This window comes from Grampus griseus (genome assembly GCF_964374135.1).
Source record: "Grampus griseus genome assembly, chromosome: 14".
Taxonomy (NCBI): Eukaryota; Metazoa; Chordata; class Mammalia; order Artiodactyla; family Delphinidae; genus Grampus; species Grampus griseus.
In genome coordinates this window covers 27,610,418-27,625,011 of record NC_139008.1, presented here as the reverse complement: position 1 = coordinate 27,625,011, position 14,594 = coordinate 27,610,418, and the positions used below count along the sequence as shown (strand labels likewise).

The 14,594-nt window shown below is 38.5% G+C and overlaps 1 protein-coding gene across 1 annotated transcript in view; it reads left to right on the top strand.

Moving 5' to 3' along the window:
- Positions 1 to 340: 340 nt before the first annotated feature.
- ERCC4 (ERCC excision repair 4, endonuclease catalytic subunit) overlaps positions 341 to 14,594 on the top strand; it is a gene marked incomplete at its 5' end in the record, with an annotated part of 34,709 nt that continues 20,455 nt past the window's right edge. The window contains 5 exons of the mRNA XM_082671186.1: positions 341 to 547; positions 1,855 to 2,035; positions 10,651 to 10,846; positions 11,729 to 11,936; positions 13,923 to 14,103. Of these exons, the coding sequence (XP_082527312.1) occupies positions 341 to 547; positions 1,855 to 2,035; positions 10,651 to 10,846; positions 11,729 to 11,936; positions 13,923 to 14,103 (973 nt within the window). The remainder of the gene's footprint in view (positions 548 to 1,854; positions 2,036 to 10,650; positions 10,847 to 11,728; positions 11,937 to 13,922; positions 14,104 to 14,594) is intronic.

Below are 14,594 nucleotides of genomic sequence, written 5' to 3'. Positions count from 1 at the left end.
GTCTAGGTCTAGGTCTAGGCCGCCTGACTCTCAAATCGAAGGTACAGAGAAGGTGAAGTAACTGAAGACTCTGGGGTGCAGCCTGAAGCCTGAAAAGACACCTGTTGGGAGCACTAGCACCTCCCCGCGACTCAACGAATCTTCGGTTCCTCTCGGCTCCTCTCGGCTCCTCTTCGGCTGAGTTCGGCCTCGCTCGTCTTCTAGGGCTCGGCTCTCTTCGGCTGCGTTCGGCCGGCTCGTGTCCTCTCGGGCTCGGCTCTCTTCGGCCGCGCTCTGCTCGCTCTCGTCTCGGACTCGGCTCTCTTCGGCTACGTTCGGCCGCGGCGGCCGAAGGGCGCCCATGGAACCGGGCTTGCCGGCTCGAGAGACAGCTATGGCGCCGCTGCTGGAGTATGAACGGCAGCTGGTGCTGGAACTACTGGACGCGGACGGGCTGGTGGTGTGCGCCCGTGGCCTCGGCGCAGACCGGCTCCTCTACCACTTCCTCCGGCTGCACTGCCACCCGGCGTGCCTGGTGCTGGTGCTCAACACGCAGCCAGCCGAGGAGGTGCGGCCGCCCGCGCTGGGGGAGGGGACCCCGGGAACGCTGGGAGCCTTCGTAGCAGACGCAGGCCTCGGCGCGGAGGCCAGGTTTCTGAGGGCGATGCGGGTCCCTGACGCGGGCGGGAAGGCGTTGAATAGGGTTCCCTGAGACAGATGCAGGCCCCTGACGCGGGTGCGGGGACGCTGAGACGGTGGGCGGGGTCGCAGGACCCTGATACGGGTTCGAGGACCTGAAAGGGTTGGAGGGTCTCTGAGAGGAGTAGGGGAGTCATTTGAGAAGCGTGGAGGTGGGAAGGATTGGAGGTCTCTGAAGAGGGTGGGGAGTTGTCTGGTGGAGGATGTGGAAGGGAATAACGAGGCAGTCCTGAAGTTGGGTATTAAGGGACTGGCTGGAGGTAGAGGAGTGAGGTCTCTAAAAGGGAACAGTGATGGGGATGGAGGAATCTCTGAAGGGAATGGGGAGACGTGAAAGGAGACGCTGAGGTTGGGGAGAACCCTGTAGGGAAGAGGAGGGACTGGGGGTTCACCCAGGCTGTGGGAAGAGGGGCATAGGGTCAGAAGGGAAGGGAGCTGGAAGCTGAGGGTATTGGGGAAGGGTACCTGGGTTAGGGAGAGTGGAGAACACTGAGGAAGATAGAAGGGGGATACACCTTTGCTGAGGGGTAGTGACAGGCGACACAGCTTGATCTGACGACTCTGATGAGCCCTTAGATATCTAGAGCGGATGGCCAGAAGGAAAATGCCAGCTGAGAAGAGTGACCACACACTCCCTGACTGATCCATCTAGGTATCCCTAGTGCTTGACTAGCGCTTAGCACAACACGGGGGCCCCCCCAGGAAAGGTGGTATCAAACTTAAAGGACCAAGGGTCCCATTGACATGATGAAATCCCCTCTAGGGTGGACCAGGACAGAACTAATAGTCTAAAACACCACCTGGGGAAAGGATTCCCTTGTTATCTTCTCACATGGTATTTACACTTGCTTGCAGAGTTGCCTCTGGTGGGCAGTATTTTCTAGGTAGCAGAAGTCTTTCAACTCAGGATTTTAAAAGTCTTTTGTTGTCGTTAAACTGCTAATAACATCTCAAGTGCAGTGAGTCCTTAGTGCAAACCCCAAAACAAAAACAAAACCCTAGATAAATGTCGATTGTTTGGTTGATCATCGTAAAGTAATTTAGTTTGTATGTTCATTATTATTAAGTTCATGATCTCTGAAAAAGGCAGCATATCACTTTAAATACAAATACTGGTAACCTAATAAAAACTGCCCTCTATTAAACGGTCTACTAATCAAGTTTGATTTAATTTAGGAATACTTTATCAATCAGCTGAAGTTAGAAGGAGTTGAACATCTCCCTCGCCGAGTAACAAATGAAATCACAAGTAGCAATCGCTATGAGGTGTACACACAAGGCGGTGTGATATTTGCAACAAGTCGAATACTTGTGGTTGATTTCTTGACTGATAGAATACCTTCAGATTTAATTACCGGTAAGAATTTGAAGCCTTATTGTTATTTGTATATACGTTTGCACTTTCTTTTTTTTCTGTATGTATCTGTTCCCTCTGCTAAACTCTAAACTAGAACCTTCTTGTGAACAGCATTGGATGTTTTTGTTCAACATTGTGCTTCCAGGTGTTAACACAATACCTGACACATTTTGGATGCTTAGTAAATATTTATGGCCTGAATAAGAAACTAAATGTAAGATTGACGTTTCCTTGTTTTCTAAGCTCATATTCAGTCAATACTTAGTAATTGACAGGCATTTGCTTTTAGAAACTACTCAGATTTGAAATGTTTATAAATATTCTTTATATATTTCCTAAAAGAGTTTGGTTTTCCTCTTTAAAGAATATTTTTTCCCATGATTTGAAATTTTCAAAACAATTTTTTTCAGTATAGTTAGCATACAATATTATATTGGTTTCAGGTATATAGTAATTCAGTATTTTTATAGATTATGCTCCATACAAATTTATTATAAATATTGACTATATTCTCTGTGCTGTACATTACATCCTTAACTTGTTTATTTTATACCTAATAGTTTGTACCTCTTACTCCCCTTCACCTCTTTTGCCTCTCGCCCCATCCCTCTCCTCACTGGTAACCACTAGTTTGTTGTCTGTTTCTGTTTTGTTGTACTTCTTCCATTGTTTTATTTTTTAGATTCCACATAAAAGTGAAAACACAGTATTTGTCTTTCTCTGTCTGACTACTTCATTTAGCAAAATACCCTCCAGGTCCATCCATGTTGTGGCACATGGCAAAATTTCATTCTTTTTTTATGGCTGAGTGATGTTCCATTGTATATATATTCCACATCTTCTTTATCCATTCATCTATCCATGGACACTTTAGTTGCTTCCATATCTTGGCTATTGTAAATAATGCTTCTGTGAACATTGGGGTGCATATATCTTTTTAGGTTAATGTTTTTGTTTTCTTCAAATAAATACCCAGGAGTGGAATGGCTGAATCATATGGTACTTCTCCTTTTAGTTTTCTGAGGAACCTCCATACTGTTTTCCATAGTGGCTGCACCAATTTACATTCCCACCAAGAGTACACGAGGGTTCCTTTTTCTCCATACCCTCAAAAAACACTTGTTATCTCTTGTCTTTTTCACGATGGACATTCTGAGAGGTGCGAGGTGATATCTCATTGTCCGTGTCTGTTGGCCATCTGTGTGTATTCTTTGGAAAAATGCCTATTCAGATCCTCTGCCCATGTTTTAATCAGGTTCTTTGGTTTTTTGCTGTTGAGTTGTATGAGTTTTTGGTGTATTTTAGATATTAATCTCTTATTGAACATATTGTTTGCAAATATCTTCTCCCATTCAGTAGGTTGCTATTTCGTTTTGTTGGTTGGTTTCCTTTGCTGTGCAAAAGCTTTTTAGTTTGATTATTTTTGTTTTTGTTTCCCCTGCCTAAGGAGACAGATCCAAAAATTAGTGCTAAGACAGATGTCAGAGAGCATACTGCCTATGTTTTCTCCTAGGAGTTTTATGGTTTCAGGTCTTACAGTTAGGTCTCTAATCCATTTTGACTTTATTTTTGTATATGGTGTGAGAAAAATGTTTTAATTTCTTTCTTTTACATGTAGTTGTCCAGATTTCCCAACACCAGTTATTGAAGAGACTGTCTTTTCCCCATTGTATATTCTTGACTACTCTGTCGTAGATTAATTGATCATGTGCATGAGTTTATTTGGGAGCTTTCTATTCTGTTCCATTGATCTCTGGGTCTGGTTTTGGGGCAGTACATGCTGTTTTGGTTACTGTAACTTTGTAGTATAGTCTCAAGTCAGGGAACATGATACCTTCAGTGTTCTTTTTTCTCAAGATTGCTTTGGCTATTTAGAGTCTTTTGTGATTCCAATCAAAATTTAGGATTATTTGTTCTAGTTCTAGGAAAAATGTCATAGGTATTTTGATGAAGATTGCATTAAATCTGTAGATTGCTTTGGGTAATGTGGACATTTTAACAATATTCTTCCAATTGATGAACAAAGGATATATTTCCATTTATTTGTATTGTCTTCAGTTTCTTTGATCAGTGTCTTATAGTTTTCAGAGTACAGATCTTTCACCTCCTTATTAAATTTATAATTGGTTTAATTTATTTAATTTAATACCTAAATTCTTAGATATTTTATTCTTTTTCATTCAGTTGTAAATGGGATTGTTTCTTGATTTCTGTTTCTGATACCTTATTCTTAGTGTATAGAAATACAACAGATTTCTATATTAATCTTATATTCTACAACTTTACTGAATTTACTGAATTTATATATTCTAATCGTTTTTTGGTGGAGTCTTAAGGGTTTTCTATATATAGTATGTCATTTGCAAATAGTGAGTTTTACTTCTTCACTTCCAATTTGGATGCCTTTTCTTTCTTTTTCTTGTCTGATTGCTGAGGCTAGACCTTTCAATATTATGTTAAATAGAAGTGGTGAGAGTGGACATCCTTGTCGTGTCCCTGATCTTAGACGAAAAGATTTTAGCTTTCACCATTGAGTATAACATTAGCTGTGGGTTTGTCATAAATGGCTTTTATTATGTTGAGATATGTTCCCTCTATACCAACTTTGTTGAGAGTTTTTATCATGAATGGATGTTGAATTTTGTCCAATGCTTTTTCTGTATCTGTTGAAATGACTATGTGATTTATATCCTTCATTTTGTTAATGGTTCAATATCCACAAATCAAGGTTCAGTACTGAACTACCCTTGCACCCCTGGAATAAATCCCACTTGGTCATGATGTATGATCCTTTTATATATTGTTGAATTCAGTTTGCTAATATTTTGTTGAGGATTTTACATCTATGTTCATCAGGGATATTGGCCCTTAATTTTCTTTTTTTTGTAGTATCTTTGTCTGGTTTTGGTATCAGGATAATGCTGGGCTCATAAAATGAGTTGGGAAGTGTTCTATCCTCTTCAGTTTTTTGGATAGTTTGAGAAAGATAGGTATTAACTCTCCTAAAGTGTTTGGTGGAACTCTCCTGTGAAGTCATCTGGTCCTAGACTTTTCTTTGTTGGGATTTTTTGTTAGTGATTCAGTTTATTACTAGTAATTGGTCTCTTTAGATATTTTATTCCTTCCTGATTCAGTATTAGAAGATTGTGTATTTATAGGGGTTTATCCATTTCTTATAAGTTGTCCAATTTGTTGGCATATAACTCTTAGTATATTCTCTTATGATTATTTGTATTTCTGTGATATCAGTTGTAAGTTTGTCTCTTTCAATTCTGATTTATTTATTTGGGCCCTTCCTCTTTTTTTCTTGATGAGTCTGGCTAAAGGATCAATTCCTTTAAATAGAAAATTAGGTTGTTTATTTGAGTTTTTTCTTGTTTCTTGAGGTAGGCCTGTATCACTATAAACTTCCCTCTTAGAACTGCTTTTACTGCATCAGATAGATTCTGGAAAGTTATGTTTCTGTTTTCATTCCTCTCAATGTATTTTTTAATTTCCTATTTGATTTATTTGTTGACCCATTGGCTTTTTAGTAGCATCTTATGAAGTCTTCATGTGTTTGTATTTTTCCATTTTTCTTCCCAAAATTGATTTGTAATTTCATACTGTTGTGGTTGGAAAATATCCTTGATATAATTGCAGTCTTCTTAAATTTACTTAAGTAAGGACTTAAGTCTTTCTAGTGTATTTTTCATTTTAGTTATTGTATTCTTCAGTTCTGATTGGTTTTTTAAAATATTTTTCTAGTTCTTTGTTGAAGCTCTCACTATATTCCTCTATTTTCCCAAGTTCAGTGAGCATTTTTATGACTCTTGCTTTAAACTCTTTATCATGTAAATTACTTACGTCTGTTCATTAGGGTTTTTTCTCAGGATTTTATCTTGCTCTTTTGTTTGGAACATATTCTTCTGTCTTCTCATTTTATTTAACTTTCTCTGTTTGTCCCTATGAAGTTAGGCAAAACAGTTACCTGTCCCAGTCTTGAATCCATGTCCCTGTGTGGGAGTGTCCCTGTGCAGTCTGCGTGTGCCCAGTGGTTTTGGTGGGAGAGCTGAATCTGAAGAGGGCACAGGCCGCGTCTTCTCCCAGGGTCCACTGGCAGAGCTTCCTTGGTGGGGGATACGGCTGGAGCAAGAGCTCAGTGCAGGCTGAGGTGGTCAGGCAGGGCCACCAGAGCACCAGGCAGTTTTCAGTCTGCTGCCTCTGCTGAGACTGGGAGGCAAACAAGTCTGTGCTTACTCACTCTCTTCAAGAATGGAGTCTTGGTTTCCTACAGCCCACTGGTTAGCCCCACTGGTTTCCAAACCAGCCAAGGGGGCCTGTCTTCCCAGTGCTGGACCCCAGGCTGGAGTATCGATGTGGGGCTCAAACCCCTGACTCTTTAGGGAGGATCCCTGAGCTTCTGACATCCCCCTCCTTTGCTGGGTCGCCCACCAGGGGCGTGGGTCCCAACTAGATCTCTTTTCCTCCCCTCCTACCAGGCTCCATGGGGTTCTTTCTTCACAGCCTTTGTTGTAAAAGAGCCGTTCTACTAGTCTTCAGGTCGTTCTTGGAGAGAGTTGCTTCGTATGTGGTTGTAGTTTTGATGTGCTCGTGGGGGGTGGTGAGCTCAGGGTCTTCCTGCTCCACCATCTTGATCCCCCCTCTCTCCCATGATTGAAATTAAACCAATTAGTTGCTTAATTATTTTGAGAAGAATGATTTAATTTTAGCCAGAATTAATATAGAAAAGGAGTCATATTTCATGATTATTTGTCCTTTTGGAAACCTTTTCTGATTTCCTCATGCTTCTCCCCAGTCAGAGCACTTCAGAACACCACACTGTATTTGCCTATTTATTTGTCTGTCTCGCTCATGAGATGACAAGCTTCCTAAGAGTAAGGAACAACTTGTTCATCCCAGGACAAGTAACTGGTACATAGTAGGTACCAAACACATATATATTGGGTGAGTGATGCATGTATGTACGACAATTTTTAATGAACTTTCAAAGGGCAGAGAGGTTGTGGAATTCATAATTGTCCTTCCTACCATATCTATCACATTGCCCTGAACCTAGAAGACTCTCAAGAAATATTTAATGCATAAATGTATGAATGAATGTTTTATATGTTTCGTGGTGAACTGATTATTGGAAAGTTTTGTTATACTTTTGTATTTCTCATTGTTATAAGCACTGGCAGGGCAGTACAGCTGAGGTCAGACTCACTTGACTTTGAAGGGTAATGCCACTGCTTACAAGCAAGCTACTGTACTTAATTTTCACAAGCTTCAGTTTTCTCATTGCTTAAATTGAGAAAATAGTGCCTTGTGAAGTTATCAAGGATTAAATGAAGTAAAATAAATAATTGCTTAGCATACTGCCTGGTACATAGTAAATCATAAATAATAGCAAAAAATTGGCTCTTTATAGCCAGAAATCTTGATACATTGTAAAGTCTTTTACTGTTTGCTGCTTTCTTATAAATTTAGCTTTATGTTTCCTTATTTTTTCAGTTGATAAAATGAAAAAAAATGTATTGAAATGACCACTAGATGTCAGTATTACTCTGTGTCTCCCAGTAATACTTCAACCTAATTAGGCAGAGAGCAATCTGAATCAAAGAAATATCCAAAGTATAGTTTATAGGTAGTTCCTAACTAAAAAGGGCAAAATGCCATTCCTGTTTCTGATCAAGTCCCAGCCAGTAATGAAGCTGGAGCTGTTACTGCTGCTTCGCTGAATGGAATGTAAATGAGTGGCAGAAATGAATTTCTTCAAATGCTACACCCCCGGGATCATCCTCTACCTCCTCAACCCCCCAGCCCCTGTAGGAACTTTCACCATAGCTCTTACGGACCAGAGTGTCCCAGAAGCATGTAACCCCCTAGAAAATCTTGAATGTACCAGCCCTAACTTGTTCCCCTGTCACTACCCAATGTCACCACCATACCCCACCCTAGGCATCCCTGCCAACACAACTCCTCAATAGTGAGAGAACTGTGAAAATATCTCCCCAGATTGTACTTTCAAAAGAATGGGGCATGAGGATGCTTTCATTGTTAAAACAGATCCTGACATCTCTAAACAGAACTCAGAACACGCTTTCCGTGGGAAACTTTAAAAAAAAGTTACATGTTAGATTTGTGTACCCAGTGCATAATTCAGCTTTATATTCATTCAACATTATTAACATTAAATGTTGGTAAACATTTCGTTTACTAACCGTCCCTTATTTGGCAGGAATGAGGTAGGTGCTGAAGACAGAAAAATGACAGGACGGTAGGGTGCTCTCCTGAGTTAGGCGGCTTCTGGGTTTGAGCTCACCTTCACCAGCTACCAGCTGTGTGACCTTGGGCAAGTTTCTTCATTTCTGTATGACTCGGTTTTCGCATCTGTAAATTGGAGACAGTAATAGTACCTTCCTCCTAGGATTATTGTGAGGATGAACTGAGATAATATATGTAAAATTCTTAGCATCACGCATGGCACATAGTAAACATGCTCTGATTACTACTTATGATGTTCTGATCCTCAAGCAATTTAGTGGAGGAGACAGGTGTAGAGAAGTAATTACAGTGCAGCATGAGATACAGAGTGTTGTGGGAGCATAAAAATGTGGGACTAGAATTGCCCCAGAAACCTAACCTGCTTGTATTTTTTTAAAGGGGGCGGTGTGGTCCTTGGATGATGTCACTTAACAGGAAGGACATGGCTTTGTTCTCAGACACTCATGATTTGGAACCTTTGGTCTCCTATTTACTTGCGAAGTGACCTTGATCAAGTTGCTTCCCTTTCCTGGTCTCATAGTAATACCTACCCCATGGAGTTATTGTGAGGATTCAATGAAATAAAAGTCTATAAAAGTACCTAACCCCAGTGCCTGGGATAGAATATTAGTTCTCTTCTCCTTCTTCTTCTAGATTCCAAAAGAAATGACAACCTTTTGGAGCACACCATTTTCTTAACTTGAGATTCACCTTTTCTTTAGAAGTCCATTTTTATTATTTCTAACTTTGTCATATTTCAGTCCAGGAACTCTGGCCCAATAGAGTACTTGGAAAAACCTACCTGCTAGGTACGGAATATTTTATGAGCAGTAGATTAGTTATGTACACGTTCTGGTGTTATTGAAAATCTTTTGTATACAAAGTCCTAAATAGCACTGTTAATTTTTACCATATTTGAAAAACAATTTTACTTAGCTAGAATAGATTTTAGCTCCATCCACCTCAATCTAAAATTTAAACACCAAAATAGTAGAAGCTGAATTGAATCTATTGAACTACTAGGAGTCTTGGGTTACTATTGGTGTCATTTTCCAGATCCTAGGAGCGATGAGCATGGGAGCAAAAACATGTGAGTGCATTTATAGCAAATATATATGGTAACTGGCTTGGTTTAGGTCTAAAAGACTGAGAGTTGTCATAGAATAATTGAGTTTTTGATCCAGAAATGACATCTGTGCACTCTCATGTCATCTCATGTCTCTCCCTAATTTTCCATGAATCCCACTGCACCACAATGGCATGTGTATATCATACACACATATGAGAGATCGTCTGGTCCAGTACTCTGATTTTATAATTAAGGAAACATGTATGATCGTCCTTGTTTTTGTGGTTCAGGGGTGTCATTATCACATCCACCCCACAATACAGATGTTTAAGCATATTCATTAAAGATTTTTATTTCAGATGGACTAATTTACCTTTCAATTGAGTATACTCTGATTCTGAAAGTTGAATTCTTCTAATAAGTGATGGAGATGTTGCCCAAACTTCTGAAAGGCAGCTGTTTTGCATAGTTCACATCTGATTCATATATTAAAAGAATAGTGACCTGCTTTGCTTTCAGAAATTCTTCCTCCACCAGGCCAGACATGCCCCACCCCAGGCCTTTGCTGTCATTCCCTTGCCCGGAACTCCCTTGGCCCACACGGTCACAAGGCTCACCTCCTCGTCTCCATCCAGGCTTTACTCACTTAAGACCTCAGTGAGGTAACCCTATCTAAAATTGCAAACCCTAAAAAATACAACAAACTAGTGAATATAACAAAAAAGAAGCAGACCCACAGATACAGAGAACAAATGAGTGGTTACCAGTGGGGAGAGGGAAGGGGAGGGGCCAGATAGGGGTAGGGAAGTAAGAGGTACAAACTATTATAAGCCACAAGGCTATATTGTACAACACGGGGAGTATAGCCGATATTTTATAATAACTATAAATGAAGTATAACCTTTAAAAATTGTGAATCACTCTATCATACATCTGTAACATATTGTACGTCAACTCTACTTCAATTTTTTAAAAGATTAAATAAGAAAATTGCAAACTACCACCCCTTACACATACTCCCTCTCTTATTCCTCTGATCGTTTTTTCTCCTCAGCACTTATCCCTTCTAACCTACTAAATATTTTACTTATTTGTATTGTTTATTGTAAATGCCACAGGACAGCTTTACGTGTTTTGTTCATGGCTGTATCCCCAACCTCGAACAGAGCTTGCCCATGCTCAAGTAGGCATTCAAGAAAACTGTGATGAATCAATGAAAGCGAGCATGAAAATGACATGTCTTTTCTGTACTTTAAATTTTGATTCCCGCCCTCCTCCCCACCCACCCCCCGCCCAGGCATCTTGGTGTACAGAGCTCACAGAATAATCGAGTCTTGTCAAGAAGCATTCATCTTGCGCCTCTTCCGACAGAAAAACAAACATGGTTTTATTAAAGCTTTCACAGACAACGCTATTGCCTTTGACACCGGCTTTTGTCATGTGGAGAGAGTGATGAGAAATCTTTTCGTAAGGAAGCTGTATCTGTGGCCAAGGTAAATAGCATTATGTGACCAGTTTCTGCGAGAGAACCTGCCGTAATTTAATTTTGCACTATAATGTAAAATTTACTGTCATTGCACTTGATACATGCTAGTCAGGTTCATAACGAGTACATCCAAATATAAATAAATGGTCACCACATTTGTGATTCTTTTAACAGGAGAGAGAGGATTGATAGTTATTTTTCTGGTAGCCCAGGGCTATCACTTTCTTGTACATTTAGTGAAACCACGCAGGGATCTAGAGGCTCACATACACAACAGCTTTAGGTGAACTGCAGATTTACTGGTTAAGATTCCAACTTCCACTTTGAGGGAAATAAAGCACCAAGATTTTGAAAAATCTATGTAAATTTCTAGGAAAAACATAAGGTATCAATTTTCAAAACATTTTGCAACCTATGCTAATATGTATCTTGGTTATACCGTATGGTATTTGAGAGTAGTTATTGCAGTCTTTTTCCTTTTTTGATTATACCTTACTTCAGGGATTGACATACTTTTCCTGTAAAGGGCCAGAGAGTAAATATTTTAGGCTTTGCAGGCCACGCACCTGTCACAGTTATTCAACTCTGCCGTGACAGTGTGAAAGCAGCCACAGACAATACATAAACAATGGGCATGGCTACGTGCCAATAAGACTATTTGTAAAAACGGGCACTGGGTTTAGCGCAGACCATAATTTGCTGATCCCTGCCTTATTTGAGTAATACTTCTATTCATAGAGGTTGAAAGTATTCCTGAAAACACTGTCATTTGGCTTTCCGTTTTGTTTCTTAATTGCAGTTACAAAGAGCTATTAGAGTATTAAACTGAGACCGGAAACACATAGCTCTTGCAACTCTAGAAATATTTGAAAAATGTTTGTCTCTTTAGGTTCCATGTAGCAGTAAACTCATTTTTAGAACAGCATAAGCCCGAAGTCGTAGAAATTCACGTTTCTATGACACCTGCCATGCTTGCTATACAGACTGCTATTCTGGACATTCTAAATGCATGTCTAAAGGAACTGAAATGCCATAACCCGTCGCTTGAAGTTGAAGATTTATCTTTAGAAAATGCTATTGGAAAACCTTTTGACAAGGTACTCTTTATTTCTTTTCCTTTTTAAGCACCATTTGTTATGTTGTAATTTTTAAGAATGCAAGTTATTTTAATATTTACAATGTTCTTAATAGGAATTTGCTGTTATTTTAAAATTAAATTGCAGGTGATTTAAAGTATAGTTTCTTTGGTTTACTGGAAAGTAATTTGTAGTAGAATACATTGATTGGCATATAAGCACAACTCTGACTTTTGCAGTTATATGGTGATTATCTCTTATTTTAAGTATATGTAAGAGGACGATGAATAACCTTTTGCTCTGAAATGGCAACGTTTGGATAGCTACAGATAGAAGAGTTTACATAAGAATCCTTCCAAATTTATGATCTCTTATTTGGAATAAAAATAATTTGGATGAGTTTTGATTACTGAGGAATGTGAAACTTGCTCTGTCTTAAAATTGCATTCTGAATTGAGAAAATGGTAAGACTTAATGCAAGGACTTTTTATCTAACTAATTTTTTCATCATAGATCAATATTAATTCCGATATGTAAATGTCTAAGATTGAATTGTACATACAGAAAATGCTGACTTTTAAAAAATTCCAGGCAGCTTTTTTTTCATATTTTGGTAGAACAAGTTCTTTTCTTTCAAACTCTGAATCAACCTCTTTGTCACTGGAAGTAATGCATATTGATTTTTGAAAAGGAAAATTTAAGTCCTCATTTTTCTGATTCTTCCGAAGTCATTTTACTGTGAAATAATGATATATAAAAGTAATTCCATGTGTTGTGTGCCTCTGTTTTTAAAGTACAGTTTATTATAATTTAGTGCATGGTATACCAGAAAAAAACCCTCTCACATCCTTTTAGTAGAATGTATATGTCCCTAGAAAACCAAAATATAACCAGATATGTTTTGCACTAAATTTCTGTTTATCATCACCTGGCCAGTGAAAGTCAAAGTATTGTTTTAGGCGTTCTTTTAGTAACCAAGACATAATTTGCACTTGTTAGAAAATTTGTAGATGATTTTACAAAAGAGGTATGTAGATGATTTTTTACAAAAGATGATATACAAAAGAGTTATATGTCCCAGTTTATCTAGGACAGTCCCAGTATCTGCCAGTTATCCTGGAGTAATTATTAGTAGTATCATTTCATTTTCACAAGAGTTCCAGTTTGGACAATAGATTATTTGGTCATCCAAATATATATTACTCCTGCTCAGTATTAAATATGTTAGATAAGATGCCATGTAGTGAAACTGCTTCCAGATCATGCTACATTATCCCTTTTAGTTACAGAATCAGCTTGTGAAGGAAACGTGCATATATATAGCTGTGGATATGTAGATACCTACATAGTATATACATAAAGCTGTTCTGTGTTTTAGGCAACTTTTCAGGATCTTAAAAAGTATTCAAATTTGGTTAGTTGTTAATTTAACAAATATTTTCCCATACATGAATCACACTTAAAGAAAAAAACTAAATATTTTATTATACCAACAGACTAAGGTCCACTGTTATTTAATTTGATTCCATGTAGTTTCTCTAGTTTATGTCCTCTGCTTCCTCGTGCAGCTGGATCTCACATCTCTATCCACCCAGGATGGGGTCTCGACCAAACTTGGCAGAAATTGAATGTATCTGAGCTACATGCTTTCATTCTTCATAAAAGCAAATAAATGATCATCTGATGTTTATCAGGCCTTTTTTCTCCTAATAATGTAAATATGGGTAACTATGAATTGACTCTCTCTGATCATAAAGATTCTAGTGATGACACTCTGCTTCATATTTGAAAAATTAAACATTATTTTTAGAATCTTATGAACTTAAATTTTCTATTCACTTCCTTGGGAGATAATGTTTTATTATTGTGGCAAAATATACATAACAGAGTTTACCAGTTTAACCATTTTTATGTATACAAGGGATAATGTTTGTTGAAAGTATAATTTGTATTAATTATAGCTATATAGAACATCTTTTAGCAGTTCTAATTTTTTTCTTGTTTTAGACAATCCGCCATTATCTGGATCCTTTGTGGCACCAGCTTGGAGCCAAGACTAAATCCTTGGTTCAGGATTTGAAGATATTACGAACTTTGCTGCAATATCTCTCTCAGTATGATTGCATCACATTTCTTAATCTTCTGGAATCTCTCAAAGCAACAGAGAAGGCATTTGGTCAGAATTCAGGTGGGAGATAAAAATACTAATATTTATCCTAAGAGCTCATTTGAATAAAGTACTGGATTTTTGGGGGGAATCAGGTGTGGGGAGTGCTATATTCAGCTACATGGTATAGTAAGATTTCAAATTACGTTTTATGTTCACAGCACAAGGATGTAGGTTTTATTGATAGCTAATGTTTCCACCTACTTCTGTATAATAATAAATATTCATATCCATTACAAGAGATTTTATTTCTAGAAAAGACTGTGTATATCACAGGCAGTCCCCAACTTAGAAATAGGTTGTGTTCTGGAAGTTTAGTTGTTATGAACTTAAAATTAATATTCCCTGAAGAAACAGGATGGGAATATGGAGTTTCATCAGCTGAAGTGGTGAAGAATGAGAAGAGGTTTGTAGGGAAACATACATATGCGGCTGTCCGCCATCTTGTTTTTTTACAAGTCACATCCTTCCCCCACTACCATGATCTTTCTCACTGTCTGGCTAAACCAGTG